General features: G+C 45.6%; 1 protein-coding gene across 2 annotated transcripts in view; it reads left to right on the top strand.

Moving 5' to 3' along the window:
- The first annotated feature begins 10743 nt into the window (after positions 1-10743).
- The window catches only part of ARFGEF1 (ARF guanine nucleotide exchange factor 1), a 152861-nt gene continuing 138574 nt past the window's right edge, over positions 10744-25030 (top strand). For both annotated transcript variants that reach the window (XM_075826125.1, XM_075826124.1), the window contains exon 1: positions 10744-11113. In XM_075826125.1, the coding sequence (XP_075682240.1) occupies positions 11017-11113 (97 nt within the window). In that variant the 5' untranslated portion in view covers positions 10744-11016. The remainder of the gene's footprint in view (positions 11114-25030) is intronic.

Below are 25030 nucleotides of genomic sequence, written 5' to 3'. Positions count from 1 at the left end.
GCTATCGAATTGGTACCAGGAGCTAAGCTTCCTAAGGGTAGGATATTTAATCTTTCTTGTCCCGAACGTGAAGCCATGAGTGAGTATATCCAGGAATGCCTGGCCAAGGGTTACATTCGCCCCTCTACTTCTCCGGTAGGTGCTGGCTTCTTCTTCGTAGGGAAGAAGGATGGTGGTCTTAGGCCATGCATTGACTACCGTAACCTGAATAAGGTCACTGTAAGGAACCAGTATCCCCTTCCTTTGATTCCTGATCTCTTTAATCAGGTTCAGGGGCCCAATGGTTCTCTAAGTTTGATCTACGGGGGGCGTATAACCTTATCCGCATCAAAGAGGGGGATGAGTGGAAGACTGCGTTTAACACGCCCGAAGGTTATTTCGAATACCTCATCATGCCCTTTGGGTTGTGTAATGCGCCGGCGGTCTTCCAGAATTTCATAAATGAGATTTTGAGAGATTACCTGGGGATATTTCTTGTAGTGTACCTTGATGACATACTGGTGTTTTCCAAGGACTGGCCCTCCCACATTGAGCATGTCAGGAAGGTGCTCCAGGTCCTTCGGGAAAACAAACTGTTTGCAAAAACCGAAAAATGTTAGTTTGGGGTACAGGAGATACCATTTTTGGGTCAAATCCTCACTCCTCATGAATTCCGCATGGACCCCGCCAAGGTTCAGGCTGTGGCAGAATGGGTCCAACCTGCCTCCCTGAAGGCGTTACAGTGTTTTTTGGGGTTCGCTAATTATTACAGGAGATTCATTGCTAACTTCTCGGTCATCGCTAAGCCTCTTACGGACCTCACTCGCAAAGGTGCTGATCTCCTCCACTGGTCTCCAGAGGCTGTCCAGGCTTTTGAGGTCCTTAAGAAGTGCTTTATCTCGGCCCCGATGCTGGTTCAGCGCAACCAAATGGAGCCATTTATCGTGGAAGTTGACGCATCCGAGGTGGGAGTGGGGGCTGTCTTGTCCCAGGTCCCTCACCCATCTCCGCCCCTGTGCCTACTTCTCCAGGAAGTTTTCGCCCACTGAGAGTAACTATGATATTGGCAACCGCAAACTCTTAGCCATTAAATGGGCATTTTAAGAGTGGCGCCACTTCCTGGAGGGGGCTAGGCACCAGGTAACGGTCCTTACCGACCACAAGAATCTGGTTTTCCTAGAATCTGCCCGGAGGCTAAACCCGAGACAAGCTCGATGGGCGCTATTTTTTACCAGATTCAACTTTTTGGTTACCTATAGGGCTGGGTCTAAAAATATTAAGGCCGATGCACTGTCGCGTAGCTTCATGGCCAGCCCTCCTTCGGAGGAAGATCCTGCTTGTATTTTGCCTCCCGGTATAATCATTTCTTCTATTGATTCAGATTTAGTCTCTGAAATTGCAGCTGATCAAGGTTCAGCTCCCGGGAACCTTCCTGAGGACAAGCTGTTTGTTCCCCTGCAATACCGGCTAAGGGTACTTAGGGAAAATCATGACTCCGCACTATCTGGTCATCCAGGCATCCTGGGTACCAAACACCTCATTGCCAGAAACTATTGGTGGCCTGGCTTGCCTAAAGACGTTAAGGCCTACGTCGCCGCTTGTGAGGTTTGTGCTAGGTCCAAGACTCCCAGGTCCCGACCAGCGGGCTTACTACGTTCGTTGCCCATTCCCCAGAGACCTTGGACACATATCTCCATGGATTTTATCACCGATTTGCCTCCATCCCAAGGCAAGTCGGTGGTGTGGGTGGTAGTAGACCGCTTCAGTAAGATGTGCCACTTTGTGCCCCTCAAGAAACTACCCAACGCCAAGACGTTAGCTACCTTGTTTGTCAAACACATCCTGCGTCTCCATGGGGTCCCTGTCAATATTGTTTCGGACAGAGGGGTACAATTTGTTTCTTTGTTTTGGAGAGCCTTCTGTAAGAAGTTGGAGATTGATCTGTCCTTCTCCTCTGCTTTCCATCCTGAAACCAATGGCCAAACTGAGAGGACTAATCAATCTCTAGAACAATATTTAAGGTGTTTTATCTCTGACTGTCAATATGATTGGGTCTCATTCATTCTCCTCGCTGAATTTTCCCTTAATAACCGGGTCAGTAACTCGTCAGGGGTCTCCCCCTTTTTCTGTAATTTTGGGTTTAATCCACGGTTCTCCTCCGTTTCACCTGGTAGTTCCAACAATCCCGAGGTAGAGGTCGTTCATCGGGAACTGTGCACAGTCTGGGCCCAGGTTCAGAAGAACCTAGAGGCGTCCCAGAGCGTACAAAAAACTCAAGCTGATAGAAAACGTTCTGCAAACCCCTTGTTTATGGTCGGAGATCTGGTGTGGTTATCATCTAGGAACTTGCGTCTTAAAGTCCCGTCCAAGAAGTTTGCTCCCCGGTTTATTGGGCCGTATAAGGTCATTGAAGTCCTCAATCCTGTCTCCTTCCGGCTGGAGTTGCCCCCATCTTTTCGTATACACGACGTGTTTCATGCCTCCCTCCTTAAACGCTGCTCCCCGTCCTTGGCTCCCTCGAGGAAACCTCCTCTTCCCATTCTCACCCCTGAGGGGGTGGAATTCGAGGTGGCCAAGATTGTGGACAGCAAGATGGTCCAAGGCTCCCTCCAGTACCTGGTCCATTGGAGAGGATACGGGCCTGAGGAGAGGACTTGGGTACCCGCCCGGGATGTTCACGCTGGGGTATTGGTCAGGAAGTTCCACCTTAGTTTCCCCAGTAAACCAGGTCCGCTTAGAAAGGGTCCGGTGGCCCCTCATAAAAGGGGGGGGGGGTACTGTAAAGGATCTGCCAGGCACAGCGTCGGGGTTAACTTCCTTAGGTAATCAGTCTTCACCTGAGTCTATCTCTCTGAGACTGACTCCAGCTTCCACCACTCAGGCTGGCAGGCTTAGGAGTGGGAGAGCCTATCGCAGCCTGGCCAGACTCAGCTAGCTCCCGCCCTCTGTCTATTTATACCTGCCTTTCCTGTTCCTCCTTGCTTGTGATTCTTTCCGTGTGGTTTCCTGGCCCAGCTACAGCTCCTAGCAATTTGATCCTGCTCCATTCTGACCCGGGCTTTCTGACTACTCTTCTGCTCTGCGTTTGGTACCTCGTGCTCTCCTGGTTTGACTTGGCTCGTTCACCACTCTGTTGCTCACGGTGTTGCCGTGGGCAACTGCCCCTTTCCCTTTGCTTTATATTCCCTTGTATGTTTTGTCTCGTGCACTTACTGAGCGTAGGGACCGCCGCCCAGTTGTACCCCGTCGCCTAGGGCAGGTCGTTGCAAGTAGGCAGGGACAGAGTGGCGGGTAGATTAGGGCTCACTTGTCCGTTTCCCTAACCCTATCATTACAAATAGCTTTATGTACACTTGCAAACCTCTGGAGGATCCTACACCTTGAGGTTTGCTGGACTCCAGAGGCACCAGCGGCTTCAAATACCGGTTAGCTGCTTTGCAATGGCATTTTAGCAGCTGATCTCCTAATCCTATTAATTTGTCTGGCAGAAACCTTCCTCATTATGCCTTTATCTGAACGAAACCGTCTGTGCTCTGAATCAGCCACAAATCTTTTCACAGTACGATGATCACGCTTACGTTTTCTTGAAATATTCAATGCACTATTTCACGCTTTTCGGCAGCAGAGAGATCCTTTTTCTTTCCCATATTGCTTGAAACCTGTGGCTTGCTTAATAATGTGGTACGTCCTTCTTAAGTAGTTTTCCTTTGATTGGGCACACCTGGCAAACTAATTATCACAGGTGTCTGAGATTGATTACAATGATCCAAAGAGCCCTAAGACACAATACCATCCATGAGTTTAATTGAAAAACTAATAATTAAATGTTTATGACACTTAAAGAGGCTCTGTCACCAGATTTTGCAACCCCTATCTGCTATTGCCTGTGATCGGCGCTGCAATGTAGATTACAGTAACGTTTTTATTTTTAAAAAACGAGCATTTTTGGCCAAGTTATGACCATTTTCGTATTTATGCAAATGAGGCTTGCAAAAGTACAACTGGGCGTGTTGAAAAGTAAAAGTACAACTGGGCGTGTATTATGTGCGTACATCGGGGCGTGTTTACTACTTTTACTAGCTGGGCTTTCTGATGAGAAGTATCATCCACTTCTCTTCAGAACGCCCAGCTTCTGGCAGTGCAGATCTGTGACGTCACTCACAGGTCCTGCATCGTGTCGGCACCAGAGGCTACAGTTGATTCTGCAGCAGCATCGGCATTTGCAGGTAAGTAGCTACATCGACTTACCTGCAAACGTCGATGCTGCTGCAGAATCATCTGTAGCCTCTGGTGCCGATGTGTCCTCGCTCGTCTGACACGATGCAGGACCTGTGAGTGACGACACAGCGTGATCTCTGGAGAACACGGCTGTGTCTGCACTGCCAGAAGCTGGGCGTTGTGAAGAGAAGTGGATGATACTTCTATGCACAACGCCCAGCTAGTAAAAGTAGTAAACACGCCCCGATGTACGCACATAATACACGCCCAGTTGTACTTTTACTTTTCAACACGCCCAGTTGTACTTTTGCAAGCCTCATTTGCATAAATACGAAAATGGTCATAACTTGGCCAAAAATGCTCGTTTTTTAAAAATAAAAACGTTACTGTAATCTACATTGCAGCGCCGATCACAGGCAATAGCAGATAGGGGTTGCAAAATCTGGTGACAGAGCCTCTTTAAATCCAATGTGTATAATAATTTGGAACACGGTGTATAGTCTGCAGTCTAGGGACCCGGCAGTGCCGGGTGCCATGACCGCTTCATTACTTAACCCCTTCCCGACCTATGACGTGCTGGCACATCATGGAGCTGGAGGGGGGTGATGTATGGAGCGGGCTCACGCGCTGAGCCCGCTCCATACACTGCAGGTGTCAGCTTCTGATACGCTACTATAACGGCCAGAAACAGCAATTTTTCTGTTCCTGGCAGTTTAAAGGGCTTGTGCCATAAAACACATGTATCCCCTATCCAAAGGATAGGGGATAGATGTGTGATCGATAAGGAGAACGGGGACCGAAAGTTACCAAGAGTGCTGCATGAGAAGATGTGACTTCCGCGTTCTGTGTCCAGCAGCTTCATAGGGATCAATGGGATTCTTCTGCGCATTCGCGAGCCTCTCTCCATTGATCTTTATGGAGCTGCAGAACAGATAAGCCGGACACAGAACCCGGAAGTCCAGGCTTCTCATGTAGCGCTCTGGGTGACTTTCGCTCCCCTGTTCTCCTTATTGCTGGGGGTCCCAGCGGTCGGACCCCCAGAGATCTCACATGTAGCCCCTATTCTGTGGATAGGAGATACATGTGTTTTATGGCAAACCCCTTTAACTAGTTAAATGCCGGATACAGGATATGACATAAATGTCAGGTGGATGCGGGTCCCACCTCTTTGACCTGCACCTATCTCTAGAACGGGGCCCCTTAAACACCGTTCTAGCTCTCTGTGCTCTCCCGGCCACTTGATTACATGTAGAGCTACTGAAACAGCGTAACTCGCTGAGCTACGCTGTTTCCGCAACTCCCATAGAACTGAACAGTAGTTACGGAAACAGTGTAGCTCGCATGCTACGCTGCTTCTGTAACTGCCATTCACTACTATGGGAGTTAGGGAAAGAGCATGGTTACACTGTTTCAGTAACTCCACATGTAACCAAGTGGCCGCTGGTTCAAGTCCACTAGGGGAACTAAAAAAAAAATAATCTTTTCAAATTTTTCCCAAAGCACAATGTAAAAAATAAAATACTTTCGTCCCGCAACAAAATAAGCCCTCACACCGCTCAATCGATAAAAAAAATATAAAAAAATTTTGGCTCTCAGAATGTGGTGAAACAGAATAAATTATTTTTTAACAAATTATTTTTTTCCTATTTTCTGTTGTCTAAAACCTGGGTGCGTCTTATGGTCAGGTGCATCTTATAGTCCGAAAAATACGGTATGTCTTATTGAAGAAAAAGGATTGTTTTTTATTTTCACTGCCCAATTCTAATAAAATCTATGAAACACCTGTGGGGTCAAAATGCTCACTACACTCCTAGATGAATTCCTCAAGGGGTGTAGTATCCCAAATGGAATCACTTTTTGGGCGTTTTCTCTGTTTTGTCCCCTCAGGGGCTTTGCAAATGCGACATGGCCTCCGCAAACTATTCCTTCTAAATTTGATCTACAAAAGCCAAATAGCACTCTTTTCCTTCTAAGCCCTACAGTGTGTCCAAACAGTCGTTTATTACCACATGTGGGGTATTGTTTTACTCGGGAGAAATTACTTTATAAATGTTGTCGTGCTTTTTCTCCTTTAGTCCTTGTGGAAATTAGAAAAAATTAGCTAAACCTACATTTTCTTTGAAATAATGTAGATTTTGATTTTCACGGCCTACTTCCAATAACTTCTGCAATAAACTTGTGGGATCACAATGCTCACTATACCCCTAGTTACTTTCCTTGAGGGTTCTATTTTCCTCAAATGGGGTCACTTTTGGGGGATTTCCACTGTTTTGGCACCGCAAGAGCGCTTCAAACCTGACATGGTGCCTAAAATATTTTCTAATAAAAAGGAGGCCCAAAATCCACTAGGTGCTCCATTGCTTCTGAGGCCGGTGCTTCAGTCTATTACCACACTAGGGTCACATGTAGGTTATTTCCTAAGTCTGCAGAACCTGGGCAATAAATATTAAGTTGCATTTCTCTGGTAAAACTTTCTGTGTTACAAAAAAAATGGATTCAAAATGATTTCTGCAAAAAAAATAAAAATTAAACTTGTAAATTTCACCTCTACTTTGCTTTAATTCCTGTGAAACGTCTTAAGGGTTAAGAAATTTTCTAAATGCTGTTTTGAATACTTTGAGGGGGTGAAGTTTTTAAAATGGGGTGACTTATTGGGGTTTTCTAATATATAAGGCCCTAAAAGCCACTTCACAACTGAACTGGTCCCTGAAAAAACTAGCCTGAAAAAATTAGAAAAATTGCTGCTAAAATTCTTAGTCTTGTAACATCCTAGAAAAATAAAAGGATGTTCAAAAAAGAATGCCAATCTAAAGTAGACATATGGGGGATGTTAATTACAAACAATTTTGTTTGTTATAAATGCCTGTCTTACCAGCAGATACATTTAAATTTAGAAAAATGCTAATTATTGCAATTTTTCGCTACATTTTGGTGTTTTTCACAATTAAATACTGAATGTATCGAGCAAATTTTGCCAGTACCATAAAGTCCAATGTGTCACGAGAAAACAATCTCAGAATCGCTTCGATAGGTAAAAGCATTCCGAAGTTATTACCACATAAAGTGAAACATGTCAGATTTGAAAAATGAGGCTGTCAGAAAGGTCAAAAGTGGCCACAGTGGGAAGGGGTTAATTAGCAACTATTTTGTGTGGTATTATTATCTGTCTTACAACCAGATACATTTACATTTATAACAATGCAAATTTTTGCAATTTTTCGCACAATTTTGGTGTTTTTCACAATTAAATACTGAATGTATCGAGCAAATTTTGAGAGTAACATAAAGTCCAATGTGTCAAATCTCAGAATCACTTGGATAGGTAAAATCATTCCAAAAGTCATTACAACTTAAAGAGGCTCTGTCACCAGATTTTGCAACCCCTATCTGCTATTGCAGCAGATAGGCGCTGCAATGTAGATTACAGTAACATTTTTATTTTTTAAAAACGAGCATTTTTGGCCAAGTTATGACCATTTTTGTATTTATGCAAATGAGGCTTGCAAAAGTACAACTGGGCGTGTTTAAAGTAAAAGTCCAACTGGGCGTGTATTATGTGTGTTACATCTGGGCGTGTTTACTACTTTTACTAGCTGGGCGTTCTGACGAGAAGTATCATCCACTTATCTTCAGAACGCCCAGAAGCTGGATGATGAAGAGAAGTGGATGATACTTCTCGTCAGAACGCCCAGCTAGTAAAAGTAGTAAACACGCCCAGATGTAACACACATAATACACGCCCAGTTGGACTTTTACTTTAAACACACCCAGTTGGACTTTTGCAAGCCTCATTTGCATAAATACAAAAATGGTCATAACTTGGCCAAAAATGCTTGTATTTTAAAAATAAAAACGTTACTGTAATCTACATTGCAGCGCCGATCTGCTGCAATAGCAGTTAGGGGTTGCAAAATCTGGTGACAGAGCCTCTTTAAAGTGACACATCAGATTTGAAAAACCACGCTCCGTCGGGAAGGGCAAAAGTGGCTGCAGCGGGAAGGGGTTAGGGTATGTTCACACACAAACTCAAAAACTTCTGAAAATACGGAGCTGGTTTCAAGGGAAAACAGCTCCTGATTTTCAGACGTATTTTAAGCCACTCGCGATTTTCGCAGCATTTTTTATGGCCGTTTTTGGAGCTTTTTTCGATAGAGTCAATGAAAAACAGCTCCAAAAACGTCTCAAGAAGTGTCCTGCACTTCTTTTTCGTGGCCGTTTTTTTTACGCGGCCGTTTTTCAAAACGGCCGCATAAAAAAAACGGCCCGTCGGAACAGAACGCCAATCAATGGGCAGATGTGTTATGGGCCACTGTTTTTGGGCTTTTTCTAGCCAAATAATACCAGCCTGCGTCCGCGCCAGTGCCCAGCCATCACTACAGATGGTTGGGTACTGGATCGTACCCGGCTCTACCACTGGTGGCGGTGGGTAGTGGGGTAATAATGGGGGTTAGTGTTAACCTCTTCATGTCTAACATTAAGCCTCGCTTTATTAATGGATGTTGTCAATCAGCCAGCGGCCATTACTAAGGTGGTAGTAATAAAGTTTAGAAATACATACATAGGAAAAATATTTTAATGAAATAAAAATCCCACACACAATCCTCGTTATCCATTTTATTGAGAATAAAAAAAAAAAAACGTCATCGAAGTCCTCCAACAACCGAACTTGTAAAAAAACACAAACACACAAAAATAATTAGTGACATATAAAGAAGCAAAACAATTATTATTCTTACCTTTCCTGGGTCCAGCGCTGGAGCCGCAATGTCAGCGAGCTGGGCCCTATATCTAATCCTATCATGTGCGATACTGTCTGCTGAGCCACTGCATCTAATCCTATCATGTGTGATACTGTCTGCTGAGCCACTGTATCTAAACCTATCATGTGTGATACTATCTGCTGACCCAATGTATCTAATCCAATCATGTGTGATACTGTCTGTTGGGCCTTATATCTAATCCCATCATGTGTAATACTGTCTGCTGAGCCACTGTATCTATTTCTATCATGTGTGATACTGTCTGCTGAGCCACTGTATCTATTCCTATCATGTGTGATACTGTCTGCTGAGCCGCTGTATCTAATCCCATCATGTGTGATACTGTCTGCTGAGCCACTGCATCTAATCCTATCATGTGTGATACTGCCTGCTGGGCCTTATATCTAATCCTATAATGTGTGATACTGTCTGCTGGGCCACTGTATCTAATCCCATCATGTGTGATACTGTCTGCTGGGCCACTGTGTCTAATCCTATCATGTGTGATACTGTCTGCTGAGCCACTTTATCTAATCCTATCATGTGTGATACTGTCTGCTGAGCCACTGTATCTCGAGAACAGCAGGGACCAGGACCGCAAGAACAGCAGGGACCGCGCATTCGCGTTACGGGCTGTGCAGCAGAACAGCCCATACACGGCACGTCACAAGTGACGTGTCATATACCCGGAAAAGGAATGAAGATCGACACAGTGGCCAGACGTCACCCGTCAAGTACCCCACAGCAGGATCTGGAAACGGGGTATATTACAAATGTATTTACATGAATAAATTACAGCCATTTTATCTCGGACAACCCCTTTACTGTAGGTGTATCCATGATCAGCATGTAGGCCTTCCCTCCGGTCTAATACATTGTAGTAAACTATGAGGACAGGAGAGACATCACTGCTGCTGGGGTCGGATCATAGACGATTGTCTAGACTGGATACATTGGGAGACGTCTATCCATGGTGTTGTCGCATACATGACTTTACCAGCCAGCTAAAACCGCCATCTTGTACCCTACATTTTATCTAGTTTATCAAAATAGTGCACATGGTACGATGTATTTGGCGTGACTCGCTGGGCATGTGGACTCTTACCTCTTCCTTCTGCCACCTCATAGCTGGTATACATTTACACCAAAATTGTCCACAAAAACATTTAGGTACTGTGGTTGTAAAAAGTATTTTTTTTGGGCGCAATTTTATGATCGAATTCTGGTGCATTTTCCTTTGTAAATCACCCCCCTCAGTGATGAGATATCAGGTCTATACTTATTTTTAGCCTTTGGATGAAAACAAGAATGCTCTTGCCACTGACAGCAAGCAGAAATATTGAAAATGGTGAGAAAAAGAAACACAAAGTATATAAGAAAGTTGCAGAACTTGTCATGATACAATATTTACGTTTTATTGATATAAAGCTGTGACCCATTCATGTTTCTATTATATACAGTAGGAGCAGATTCGGGTTTCTATTATGTACAGTAGGAGCAGATTCGGGTTTCTATTATGTACAGTAGGAGCAGATTCGGGTTTCTATTATGTACAGTAGGAGCAGATTCGGGTTTCTATTATGTACAGTAGGAGCAGATTCGGGTTTCCATTATGTACAGTAGGAGCAGATTCACAGTGAACACATAAAGATATGCCAGGCTCGGCTATTATTATCCAATCCCTCTGATAACCCGGGCAGTACCCACACTTAAGGGTCCTCACCTCATCCCCACCTTCCTCCAGTCCACGTCCCTCCCCCGGGTGTTGCTGCAGTGTCTGCTCTGGGCGGGTCTGTTCCTGACGTCGCTTCCTTCCAACATGGCGAGGAGAGGAGCCGAGCTTCCCTGAGCAGCCGAGCACCGTCACACTGACAGCAGCCGTTCCCGGGGATACGGGTTTATTAGCGCCGGAACAGAGCCCCCTCCTGCGGGTGACAGGTGCTGCAAGGTCTGTGATGGGGCGACCTCCACCTGAAGCCCAAGACACTGTCCGACATTAGCCGGGATATAACGTCAGCCCCTGAGCCTGAGGAGGCGCATTACACAGCGGAATCGCAACATGTTCCTAACCCGAGCCCTGGAGAAGATCCTGAGCGACAAGGAGGTGAAGAGGGCGCATCACAGTCAGCTGCGCAAAGCGTGTGAGGTGGCACTAGGTGAGGAGGGCAGCGGCTGCTGGGGTGTATGGAGGTGACAATGGGGACTGTGACTGACGTGAGGAGGGGCAGTGTGTGTGACAGGAGGAGGAGACGTCACTAGTGTACAATGTGTGGTCAGTGGTGACTGCTGTGTGTGTGACAGGAGGAGGAAACGTCACTAGTGTACAATGTGTGGTCAATGGTGACTGCTGTGTGTGTGTAAGGAGGAGGAGACATCACTAGTGTACAATGTGTGGTCAGTGGTGACTGCTGTGTGTGTGACAGGAGGAGGAGACGTCACTAGTGTACAATGTGTGGTCAATGGTGACTGCTGTGTGTGTGTAAGGAGGAGGAGACATCACTAGTGTACAATGTGTGGTCAGTGGTGACTGCTGTGTGTGTGACAGGAGGAGGAGACGTCACTAGTGTACAATGTGTGGTCAGTGGTGACTGCTGTGTGTGTGTGTGTGAGACAGGAGGAGACGTCACTAGTGTACAATGTGTGGCCAGTGGTGACTGCTGTGTGTGTGACTGGATGAGGAGACGTCACTAGTGTACAATGTGTGGTCAGTGGTGACTGCTGTGTGTGACTGGATGAGGAGATGTCACTAGTGTACAATGTGTGGTCAGTGGTGACTGCTGTGTGTGTGTGAAAGGAGGAGACGTCACTAGTGTACAATGTGTGGTCAGTGGTGACTGCTGTGTGTGACAAGAGGAGACGTCACTAGTGTACAATGTGTGGTCAGTGGTGACTGCTGTGTGTGTGACAGGAGCAGGAGACGTCACTAGTGTACAATGTGTGGTCAGTGGTGACTGCTGTGTGTGTGTGTGACTGGATGAGGAGAGGTCACTAGTGTACAATGTGTGGTCAGTGGTGACTGCTGTGTGTGTGACAGGAGGAGGAGACGTCACTAGTGTACAATGTGTGGTGTGTGGTGACTGCTGTGTGTGTGTGTGACTGGATGAGGAGAGGTCACTAGTGTACAATGTGTGGTCAGTGGTGACTGCTGTGTGTGCGTGACAGGAGGAGACGTCACTAGTGTACAATGTGTGGTCAGTGGTGACTGCTGTGTGTGACAGGAGGAGACGTCACTAGTGTACAATGTGTGTTCAGTGGTGACTGCTGTGTGTGTGACAGGAGCAGGAGACGTCACTAGTGTACAATGTGTGGTCAGTGGTGACTGCTGTGTGTGTGACAGGAGGAGAAGACGGCACTAGTGTACAATGTGTGGTCAGTGGTGACGTGTGTGTGTGTGTGACTGGATGAGGAGACGTCACTAGTGTACAATGTGTGGTCAGTGGTGACTGCTGTGTGTGTGTGACTGGATGAGGAGACGTCACTAGTGTACAATGTGTGGTCAGTGGTGACTGCTGTGTGTGTGACAGGAGGAGATGTCACTAGTGTACAATGTGTGGTCAGTGGTGACTGCTGTGTGTGACTGGATGAGGAGATGTCACTAGTGTACAATGTGTGGTCAGTGGTGACTGCTGTGTGTGACTGGATGAGGAGATGTCACTAGTGTACAATGTGTGGTCAGTGGTGACTGCTGTGTGTGACAGGAGGAGGAGGAGACGTCACTAGTGTACAATGTGTGGTCAGTGGTGACTTCTGTGTGTGTGACAGGAGGAGGAGACGTCACTAGTGTACAATGTGTGGTCAGTGATGACTGCTGTGTGTGTGACAGGAGGAGCAGACGTCAGTAGTGTACAATGTGTGGTCAGTGGTGACTGCTGTGTGTGACAGGAGGAGGAGACGTCACTAGTGTACAATGTGTGGTCAGTGGTGACTGCTGTGTGTGACAGGAGGAGACGTCACTAGTGTACAATGTGTGGTCAGTGGTGACTGCTGTGTGTGTGACTGGAGGAGGAGATGTCACTAGTGTACAATGTGTGGTCAGTAGTGACTGCTGTGTGTGACAGGAGGAGGAGACGTCACTAGTGTACAATGTGTGGTCAGTGGTGACTGCTGTGTGTGTGACTGGATGAGGAGACGTCACTAGTGTACTATGTGTGGTCAGTGGTGACTGCTGTGTGTGTGTGTGTGACAGGAGGAGGAGATGTCACTAGTGTACATTGTGTGGTCAGTGGTAACTGCTGTGTGTGACAGGAGGAGGAGACGTCACTAGTGTACAATTTGTGGTCAGTGGCGACTGCTGTGTGTGTGTGACTGTAGGAGGAGACGTCAGTGGTGACTGCTGTGTGTGACAGGAGGAGGAGACGTCACTAGTGTACAATGTGTGGTCAGTGATGGCTGCTGTGTGACAGGAGGAGGAGACGTCACTAGTGTACAATGTGTGGTCAGTGGTGACTGCTGTGTGTGTGACCGGAGGAGGAGACGTCACTAGTGTACAATGTGTGGTCAGTGGTGACTGCTGTGTGTGACAGGAGGAGGAGACTTCACTAGTGTACAATGTGTGGTTAGTGGTGACTGCTGTGTGTGTGACAGGAGGTGATGTCACTAGTGTACAATGTGTGGTCAGTGGCGACTGCTGTGTATGACAGGAGGAGACGTCACTAGTGTACAATGTGTGGTCAGTCGTGACTGCTGTGTGACAGGAGGAGGAGACGTCACTAGTGTACAATGTGTGGTCAGTGGTGACTGCTGTGTATGACAGGAGGAGGAGACGTCACTAGTATACAATGTGTGGTCAGTGGTGACTGCTGTGTATGACAGGAGGAGGAGACGTCACTAGTGTACAATGTGTGGTCAGTGGTGACTGCTGTGTGACAGGAGGAGGAGGAGACGTCACTAGTGTACAATGTGTGGTCAGTGGTGACTGCTGTGTATGACAGGAGGAGGAGATGTCACTAGTGTACAATGTGTGGTCAGTGGTGACTGCTGTGTATGACAGGAGGAGGAGATGTCACTAGTGTACAATGTGTGGTCAGTGGTGACTGCTGTGTATGACAGGAGGAGGAGACGTCACTAGTGTACAATGTGTGGTCAGTGGTGACTGCTCTGTGTGACAGGAGGAGGAGACGTCACTAGTGTACAATGTGTGGTCAGTGGCGACTGCTGTGTGTGTGGCAGGAGGAGGAGGAGACGTCACTAGTGTACAATGTGTGGTCAGTGATGGCTGCTGTGTGACAGGAGGAGACGTCACTACTGTACAATGTGTGGTGACTGCTGTGTGTGACAGGAGGAGGAGACGTCACTAGTGTACAATGTGTGGTCAGTGGTGACTGCTGTGTGTGTGACAGGAGGAGGAGACCTCACTAGTGTACAATGTGTGGTCAGTGATGGCTGCTGTGTGTGACAGGAGGAGGAGACGTCACTAGTGTACAATGTGTGGTCAGTGGCGACTGCTGTGTGTGTGACAGGAGGAGGAGACCTCACTAGTGTACAATGTGTGGTCAGTGATGGCTGCTGTGTGTGACAGGAGGAGGAGACGTCACTAGTGTACAATGTGTGGTCAGTGGTGACTGCTGTGTGTGACAGGAGGAGGAGACGTCACTAGTGTACAATGTGTGGTCAGTGGTGACTGCTGTGTGACAGGAGGAGGAGACGTCACTAGTGTACAATGTGTGGTCAGTGGCGACTGCTGTGTGTGTGACAGGAGGAGGAGACGTTACTACTGTACTATGTGTGGTGACTGCTGTGTGTGACAGGAGGAGGAGACGTCACTAGTGTACAATGTGTGGTCAGTGATGGCTGCTGTGTGTGACAGGAGGAGACGTCACTACTGTACAATGTGTGGTCAGTGATGGCTGCTGTGTGTGATAGGTGACAGGAGGAGGAGACGTCACTAGTGTACAATGTGTGGTCAGTGATGGCTGCTGTGTGTGATAGGTGACAGGAGGAGGAGACGTCACTAGTGTACAATGTGTGGTCAGTGATGGCTGCTGTGTGTGATAGGTGACAGGAGGAGGAGACGTCACTACTGTACAATGTGTGGTCAGTGATGGCTGCTGTGTGTGATAGGTGACAGGAGGAGGAGACGTCACACTGGTGTAGAATGTGTGGTCAGTGGATAGTTGTTGCCTATAGCAACCAATCATGTTGTAGCTTTCATTTTTTAAAGGGATTTTTAAATATGAAAGCTTGGAAGGAGCGTGTGTTTCATTTGTCATTGGTACAACACCGGCGGCCTTTGTGAAACGTACTATTTATGCAATATTTCACAAATGTTTAGCCACTTTCCTTAATGTCAGAGGATGGCAGCCTATGTGTGAGGTCCATCTTGTATATGTGCAATGTGAAATCAAAAACTCACTACACTTTTTACAAGCTTTTTTTTTTTTTTATACTTTTTATGAGTCATGTACTCCATTTTCAAGTTGACAGCCTTTGCCACTGGTTTATTTAGGCCCCATGCACACAAACGTATTTTTGTGGCCGCAATTCATTTCAATGGGCCCATGCACACGACCGTGGTTTCCATGATCCGTGCATGGCCCAGGAGCCTGGACCACATAAAGAACGGACAAGTCTTATTACGGCCGTGTTTTGCGGTCCAGGCTCATAGAAGTTAATGCACGCGGCCATGTGCACGGCCCGCGGGTGACACTCCGCGGCCGTCCGACCTGAAAATCACAGCCGTGCACATGGCTACGGTCATGTGCATGAGGCCTTCATGTTACAACACTGCCGTTACTTGCATAATAGGTCTGCTTCTCACGGCCGTGTTCACAATCATGGAGCCGGATCATATTTATGTATGGTACTAGGAGTCCCTGCCTCCCCGTGGGCATACTGTCCAATACTGTAACTATATTTTCAGTACGGGATGGTAGTCTGGCGGGGAAGCAGTGATTCACAGTGTCATGAATGACTATGATCCTAGGAGTACGGCTGTGTTCGGTCCGGTAAATATGGCCGTCAAATGGTCCGTATCTCATGGACCGAACACGGCCTTGTGAAGGGTATACAGATTTATATTCTTAGCGGGAGCGCCAGTTCCCAAGTCACGGAGGCACCAGCTGTATGATTACTGTGGCTTGTACATCTGTGACTGATCAGGATTTGTGTTACCGGGTATATAATAAAAGTCCTATGCTTGTTTAGAGCTGTTTGTCAACGCGTAGCGGAATTGCTGTGTATTTTCCGCCCGCCCGCGCAAATACGCAGCAGAATACAGTAGCAGTAAAGTGGGTGAGAGTTAACAAATCCCATCCACACACTGCGTAAAAATTCCGACCAGAAATTGAACTGCGGTGCGTATTTTTCGTACCACAGCATGTCAATTCCTGCTGCGGAAAGTGGACTAAATTGCTGCGTTTTTCTGAGGAGATGTCGCCGTCTCCCAACATTGAGAAAAGTGCCGCAAAATTCGCACCATTTCCTCAGAAAAAAACGCAGGAAATGATGCGTTTTTGCCGCAGCGGAAAGTCTGCTACTTTCAATGGAATTCTGCAGCAATTCCGTTACGTGTGGACAAGCCCTTTCAGTGCCATCTGTACTTGATTTAGTATTTTCTGCCTTCCAGTGCCATCTGTACCTGGTTTATTGACCTGCCCTCTATTGCCATCTGTACCTGCTTAATTGACCTGCCCTCTGTTGCCATCTGTACCTGCTTTATTGTTCTTTCCTCCAGTGCCATCTGGTTTTGCATGTCGGGTACCAGAGACCTCTGAAGGCTGGGTGGAGTGCAGTGCATGTAACATATGACTGTTGTGATGCCCCTATAATGGTGTAACACAGTTTATAACTTTTTATAGTAGTGAATCGTTGAAAGCAAATTGCGGAAACTTGTGTTGGTTGCAACAGTTTAAACCATGGGATTGTAATTATGCAAACCTGATTCTAGAGGCCGACTAATATCCACGTTGTTATGTGGTCGGGGGGAATCTGAATGACGTGACATGAGCTGATTCGGTTTGTGTTGTCTAAATGTGCATTAGATCTACTCTGTGGATGATCCTCATAGTATTGTAAAGTTGTTGTTTTTTCTCTCTTCTTTGACATTAGTCCCCGGCCATTCTTGTTCTCTTCGCCAACAAGATGTTTTTCTATATTATTTATACTTCGATAGGCAGAAGCTTATGTCCATTCCACTGATAAAGGTTTGTCTCACTGCATATGATGGCATATTCCTAATATATATCATCAATGTCCAATAGGTGGTGGTCCGACTGCTGTGACCCTCGTCAAATTTTTTTTAGGGTTCAAATGGTCAACCATTTTCTATTACAGGTTGACAATGTGTCCCCTGAAAAAAAGCAAAGAGGAGCCAGAGTGACACTGCCCCTTAAGTAAAAGCTGCAGGACTTCTAACGTCTTCAGGCATCACTGCGAACCTCACAAAGGCGTTATGTGAATGACCATATTACAGATCCTAAATATGGTTCCTATAGAAATCTGTGTCCACACTGTACCTCTGTGTGTCACATCATAAGGGTACGTCCACAGGCGATTCCGCCGCAAAATCCGCATGCGTTACATGTGCAACATTGTGAAAAGATACGGCATGCTTTTGCTGTTTTTCCGCATGGATCCACATGCATTGTACTACATTTCACTGCAAATCCGCAGCCTGTGAATTCAGCGTAAAACAGGGTTCACATACAGCGTAAATACTGTGTATTTTCCGCAACGGATTTCATTTCGGAAAATTTGCAGCGTAATTCAGGGGCAGCAAAGTGGATGAGATTTGAACAAATCTCATCCACTCGCTGCATAAAAAAACAGCCGAAAAACCATTCGTAAATTGACCTGTGATGCAGTTTTTTAATCCACAGTATGTCAATCTCTAGTCTGTGGAATCGCTGCTTTTCTGTTGCAGGTTTCCTCCATTGAATTCAATCGGAAGGTCAAACCCGCAACAAAAAGTAGAGATTGCGTTTTTTTTGCAGCAGAAAAGCTGCAATTCAGACGCAAAGAAATATGCTTGCCCAGAACTCTCTGCCGTCCAGCCTGGTCTCCTGGAATGACGTTTCATCGCATGTGACTGTTGCAGACAATCGCAGTCTGTAGCGGTCACATAGGATGAAACGTCATCCCAGGAGGCTGGGCTGCAGGACGTCTGAGGGACGCATTGCCATGACTACGGGTAAGTATAGCCTTTTTGTTTTTTTAGTGCTGTTTTCCGCAGCGGCTTTGGTGCGGTTTTTCTTGGCCAGAGTTCCCTGCTGCGTCCAGGGCGGATATGCTGTGTGCTTTTATGCTGCGTATCCTCCCTGTGTAAACATACCCTTAAGGTGCAGTCACACATGCCATACTTGCTTTGCCTTTCGGCAGCGTAAACCTTCAATGCATGCCTATGGGGAAAATATTCTGCAACTCGGTCGGATTTCTCTAGTTCTTTTGTTGAAGAATATTTTCCCATAGGCTTACATTGTAACGTTTTCCGCAGCGTATGTTTACTCTGCGGAAATACATGTGACTGCTCCCTAATAAGGTTTTCCAAAGAAGCCGTTTCCTAGAAAAAACTGTATTTTGCTGTGCTGAAGTTGGGTGCCTTTTTGTCGCAGCACTTTTAGTATATTTAAACATAACCTTATAATAATTATTTTCTTTTAACTTAGATTTGTGACTTGCGACATGGTGTATTCGTTACTGCTGAATTTTGCAGTGATTTTCATAATTCATGTTTTAAACAAAAATGGTGCAGTTTTGCCTACGTTGCAAAAATCGCAGCAAAGAATGGGAAAAAACTTTGAACGGTATATTCACACGGTTAGGATTTGCTTTAGGCAAATCTGCTTTGAATTTTGAAGGAAATCCACATTCTGTTCAGAGGGTGCAGCAAAACGCATCAAATAATCGTAAAAACTCATGCATTTTTTTTAATGCGGTTTCGACTGCACTTCAACTGCACTGTCTGAATGCACCCTAAGGCCTCATGTAGACTTATAACTGCCATAGGGGTGTGAACAGGCCAAAAATATTGTTTTGTTTTTTTTCCCTATTTTTTTATTTTCTTCGTAAAAAGAAGTGAAATGTAAATTCTTGAAACGTTTAACAAACTAAGTTTTCCCATTGATCCGTCATAATCCGCTTTGCAAACTCATCAAAATACGCTTCAAAAATGCGTTAAAAAAAGCCAGGATCCAGAGGCTGTTTTCTTTCTAAATCCGCTGCATATTTTTCAGCCTGAACATAGCCTTAGGTCATGTCCACATGCTGCAGACTTTTTCTGTAGGGGTTTTGGCACAGATCTTTGCCAATGCATTGTAAGGCCCCATGCACACGACCGTAAAAAATCTACGCAATTGCGGGCCGTAATACGGTCCGCAATTACGGACCCGCCCGATTCTATTGGCCGCGGACACCTTTCGGTATCGCTACGGAATGGAGTGTGTCCTACTTTTCGTTTTTTACGGGCCGTGCTCCCGTACTTTGAAGATTGGTATACAGTTTTGTGGGAAAATATTCAGTATAACTTGGGAAACCTCTGCTCATTCTGGGTTTAGGAGTCTGGTAGGCAGTCCCACACAGTGATTGACAGACTTCCCTGTATGAGTGTGAATACAGAGCTAGAAATTAATCACTGAGTAGGACCGCCCACTGGACTCATAAGCCCAGAATGAGCAGGGGTTTAGATCAACAAATTACAAGTTCTACTGAATCTTTTCCCACAGAACTATATATCAATCTTATCCGCTCCCCCTGCTCTATAACATGCTGCCCACAGATAGAACTCTTTTTTTCAACATGACCGGTTCCTTTTAATTAAGCCAAACCAGTTATAGAGCTCTGAGAGGAATAGCCGGGGGCTAGATGTCAAGTGATTTGCAGAACGCCAACCTTAATAAATCTCCCCCTTAGGCCCCATGCACACGACCGTGCCCGTAATCACGGTCCGTAAATATTATGGGCATGGCCGTCTGCACTTGCGGGCTGTGCGCCCATTATAAAGTATGGGAGCATGGTCCGTATAATTAAAAAATTGCACATGTCCTATTTTTTACAGAAGGTTTCTACAGCACGGACACCTCGTAAATATACGGGAAGGTGTCTGTTAGCCATAGAAATGAATGGGTCCGTAATTATGGACTAATTCTACGGTCGTGTGCATGGGGCCTGTGTGTGTAGCCCTAGCTTAACTGGTTGCCGACACAGGACGAGTATGCTCGTCCTGAGCGGCGAGCACTTCGCGCATTAGGACGAGCATACTCGTCCTGTGTGACAGCCGTCCCTGCGCGCGTTTGTGCGCGCGATCGAGAGCGGGGCAACGGCTGTAATACACAGCCACGGCCCCGCTCTGACAGCGGAGAGGAGAGAAACATCTTCTCTCCGCCGTTAACCCTTTGAACGCCGCGATGAAAGCTGATCACGGCGTTCAAAGAGGGGGGACTGCACATTGATCGCGTCACAGAATATAACTGTGACGCGATCAAAGCCCATAACTCATATGGCCAGACAGCCCAGGGTCCATTGAAGGACCCCAGGGCTGTCTGAACACATTTCCTGTTAGGGCATACTGAGGTGTGCCCTAACAACTGCCTGTATACAATCAGTAACAGGCTAATGTACTGGCATATAGATCTATGCCAGTACATTACAGTTACAAAATAAAAATCAAAATGATAAATCCCTTTATGGGATTAAAAAAAAAAGTTAAATGAATGTAAAAAAAATTAATGATAAATAAATAAAAAGTAAATAAAATACACAGAAACACACATTTTTTTATAATACATAAACTTTTTAAAATAGAAGTCCCAAAACATGAAATAATATAGACATATTTGGTATTGCCACAACCGTAACAACCTGTACAACAAATGTATAACATTATTCATGATGGTCGGTGTATGGTGTAAAAAAAAAAAAATATTAAAACTTCAGCGGAACTGCTTTTTTTCTGCATTTTCGCCAAAATAAAAATGTATAGAAATTAAACGATAATGTATGTGTACCAAAAAATGGTACCTACATAAAGTACAACTCGTCCCGCAAAAAACAAAGTCTCATACAACTACGTCATACAAAAAATAAAAGAGTTATGAGCATCGGGATGCAACGAGGGAAATGTAAAAAAATTGCTCTGTCCTCAAGGCTAAAATTGGCGGTGTCCTTAAAGGGAATGTGTTGCCAGAAAAACATGTTTTTTTTTTTTTAATTAAACATTTAGTGTGTAGGTGATTAAACATTGTTCACATTTTTTTTATTTTTTTCACGAGTCAGGAAATATTATAAATTAATTCTAATTTATAATATTTCCCATTGCTGGTCACTAGATGGAGCTATTCCCAAAATTGCAGCATTGCAAAATTGGGTAAAAAGCCCTCGCTCTAGTGAGCTCTCAGCATCCCCCCCCTCCTTTATCCTGGCTAGTGCCGGGATAAACGAGGGGTTTGAACGGTCTAACCTCCTACACTGTGTGTCGCCATTTTTTGAGCTAACACACAGTGTAGTAGGTTTACATACAGTAGTAAACGTACACAAACACGAACAAACATAGAAATCACTTACCTGCTCCTGCCGCCGCGGCTCCCTCCGGCCCGTCCGCTCCGTCTGCTGCCGCTGGTCCAAGTGCACAAGTCCGGAAGCCGCGACCGGAAGTAGTAATATTACTGTCCGGCCGCGACTTCCGGTCCACAGGAAAATGGCGCCGGACGGCGCCAATTTCAAATTGGACTGTGTGGGAGCGGCGCATGCGCAGTTCCCACACAGACGGCGTACACAGAAGTGGATGGGACGGGACCCGTTCGCAGTCCCTATGGGACTGTGGCTGCCGTATTCCATGTCTGTATGTGTCGTTAATCGACACATACAGAAATGGAACAAAAAATGGCAGCCCCCATAGGGAAAAAAAAGTGTAAAAATAAGAAAAAGTTAAACACAAACACACAAATAAATATAAAAGTTTTTAATAAAGCACTAACATCTTTAACATATAAAAAAAAAAATTGTGATGACACTGTTCCTTTAAGGGGTTAATGTATTCCTATTTATCGCTCACTAAAAGAAAAGTCTAGGTCTAGCCCCAGCCTAATGCTTTGCTTTCTTGTCCTAATAAATGTTTGTATGGATTAGTGCCGTGTGGCAGACAAGCGGCATGTCTCCACGCCCTACGTCCAAATTTTGCGGATGTGACGTCCAAGACGGAAGACGTTAACCTTCAAAGGCCTGAGGTAACAGGTGTAGCAGGTTGTGTGATGAGTCATCTGCATCACTATGGAGACGTCAGCGACTCTACACCTCACCTAAGACCTAGTTTCCTTTATGATGAAGCAACTCCCTACTCAGAAACCTGGCACTGCCCACTTCCTAAGAACATACCTAGTGCCTGTGCTAAATGGAAGTGACAAAAATCTCAATTTCTCATTGGCAGCGTTTTCATTAGCTGTTTCTTTAGTGATTTCATTCTGTATTGTACTGTATGTCACCTCAGAACTGACATGTAGTGCTAGTATCTCCACACAGACCTGCATTTACAAAATGCCCTAATAAAGGTGAGCTAACAAGTTTACACTTACGCAGTGGCCAGGTGATACCCTATATGGACAAAAGTATTGGGACACCTACACATTACACCTACAGGAGTTTTTTTTACATCGCATCGGATTTTGTCCCCCATTTGCAGCTGAAAAAGCTTCCACTCTTCTACAAGATTTTGGAGTGTCTGTGGGAATTTTTGTACATTCATCCAGAAGAGCATTTGTAAGGTCAGACGCTGATGTTGGACAAGAGGGTCTGGCTTGCAATCTCCATTCTAGTTCATCCCAAAGGTGTTTGATCGGGTTTTGGACTGGGCTCTGTTCGGCCAGTATAGATCTTCCAAATCAAACTCCCCCCAACCATGTCTTTATGGACCTTGCTTTGTGCACTGGGGCACAGTCATGTTGGAACAGAAAGGACCTTCCCCAAACTATTACCACAAAGTTGGAAGCATGTGAGTTTCCAAAATGTCTTTGGTATGCTGAAGCATTAGGATTTCCCTTCACTGGAACTAAGGGGCCTAGACCAACTCCGGAAAACAACCCCATAGCATTATCCCTCCTCCACCAAACTTTACAGTTGGCACAATGCAGTCAGGCAGGTAACCTTCTCCTGGCATTCCCCAAACCCAGACTCGTCCATCAGACTGCCAGATAGAGAAGGGTGAATAGTCACTCCACAGAAAACGTTTCCTCTGCTCCAGAGTCCAGTGGCGGCTGCTTTACACCACTCCATCCAGCGCTTGGCATTGTGCTTGGTGATGTAAGACTTGTCTGCAGCTGCTCGGCCATGGAAACCCATGTCGTAAAGCTCCCGGCGCACGATTTTTATGAGCTCTGCAGTTATTGAGTCAACCGAGCATTGGCGGCTTTTATGCACTATGCGCCTCAGTAGTCGGCGACCCCACTCTGTAACTTTACATGGTCTCCACTTCGTAGCTGTGGTTCCGAAATGCTCCACTTTGTAATAATATCGCTCACAGTTGATCGTAGAATATCTTGGAGGGAAGAAATCTTGAACTGATTTGCTACAATGGTATCATCTTATTACAGTACCACGCTGGTATTCAGTGAGCTCTTTAGAATGACCCATTCCTTCACAAATGTTTGTAAAGACGACTGCATGGCGAGGTGCTGGATTTTATATACCTGTGGCAGCGGGACAGAATGAAACACCTGAATTCAATTATTGTTGTGTCCCAATACTTTTGTCCATATAGTGTATGTAAATAATGTGAATGAGAGTTGTAAAATTCTTCCCATTTTGATTAGGGCTGAGAGAACTGCAATTTTTCCATTCGAAGCGATACTAGGACCAGTTTTGCGGTGATAGCGCCCAAACTGTATTTGCTGTGGCCTTAGGTTATGTCCCTCACAATGCTGCTGACTGGCCGAGAAGATTCATTTGTTTAGGGTCTTCAGTCACTATTAAGTTATTCTAGTTTTTATGTTCAGCCATATTTATTTTGTACCGTAACGGCTTGATGGACAAGGTGCATTCATGACAAATGGCAGGTCAATAGAGACGGTCAGTGAATGGAATCGGGGAGGGGTCGGAGAAAGGATGGAAACAAAGGGACACGCAGTGCTGTACTTTCATTTAAAATTCATGCTCGGTATCAGGTATTCGAGGCCGAAGTGCTCTGTAAACTGGAGAGTCACATAAGCGGGGCGGGGAGTAAAGGCTTTGTGAGGCCCGGAATTCAGGATGGAGCCGAGCAAACAATGCTGCTTTTATCAGCTGCTCTCATGCTCACCATGCAGTCAGATTGCAGTAATACGAGGGTAGAAGGGGGCTCTATATGAGGCTGGCATACATAGGAGTAGGGTTGTCACGATACCAGAATTTGGACTTCAATACCGATACTTTGTGTAGTATTGCGATTTTCGATACCAAAACGATACTTTGCCAACAGTAATAAAAAAAAAATAAGTTCTTCCATGTTCTGATGTGAGGCGCGAGGTGTGATGAATTTTGAATGTGCCTCACATTAACCCCATCATGTTCCTCAGTCATAATGGGTTAATGTGTAAGGTACATGATGGGGTTAATTACTATTAATGTGAGGTACATGGAGGTTAAAGTCATCACACCTCGTGCCTCACATTAATAAGTGAAAGAGAGTAGTTTTTTTTCGTTTTTTTACAGTGTACACATCATAAATGACGCCAAAAAATTGTTGTGCAGGTTATTACGGCCGCGCCAATACCGAATATGTGTATATAACTATATGCCAGTACATTAGCCTGTGTACGGATAGTGCACAGGCAGTTGTTAGGACATACCTAAGTATGCCCTAACAGGAAATATGGTAAGACAACTCTGCGGTCCTACATTGGACCCTGGGTTGTCTGCCCATATATAGTATGTCCCTCAGTCACGTCACAGGTATTCCCTGTGACGCGATCCAAGTGGCATCCTCCCTTCTCATTGACTCCTTGAATGCTGCAGCCAGTTTTGATCGCAGCATTCAGGAGAATAACGGCGGAGAGGAGAGGTTTCTCTGATCTCCTCCGTTAGAGCAGGGCTGCGGCTGTGTAATAGTCATTTCCCCGCTCCTGACAATAAGCGTGTGCGCGGTCAGCATTAGGTGATGCGGCCGGCGCTCC

The sequence above is a fragment of the Rhinoderma darwinii genome, chromosome 5 (assembly GCF_050947455.1).
Source record: "Rhinoderma darwinii isolate aRhiDar2 chromosome 5, aRhiDar2.hap1, whole genome shotgun sequence".
Classification (NCBI taxonomy): Eukaryota; Metazoa; Chordata; class Amphibia; order Anura; family Rhinodermatidae; genus Rhinoderma; species Rhinoderma darwinii.
Note: the sequence above shows the minus strand (reverse complement) of the source record. Positions and strands in the feature narration are given on the sequence as shown.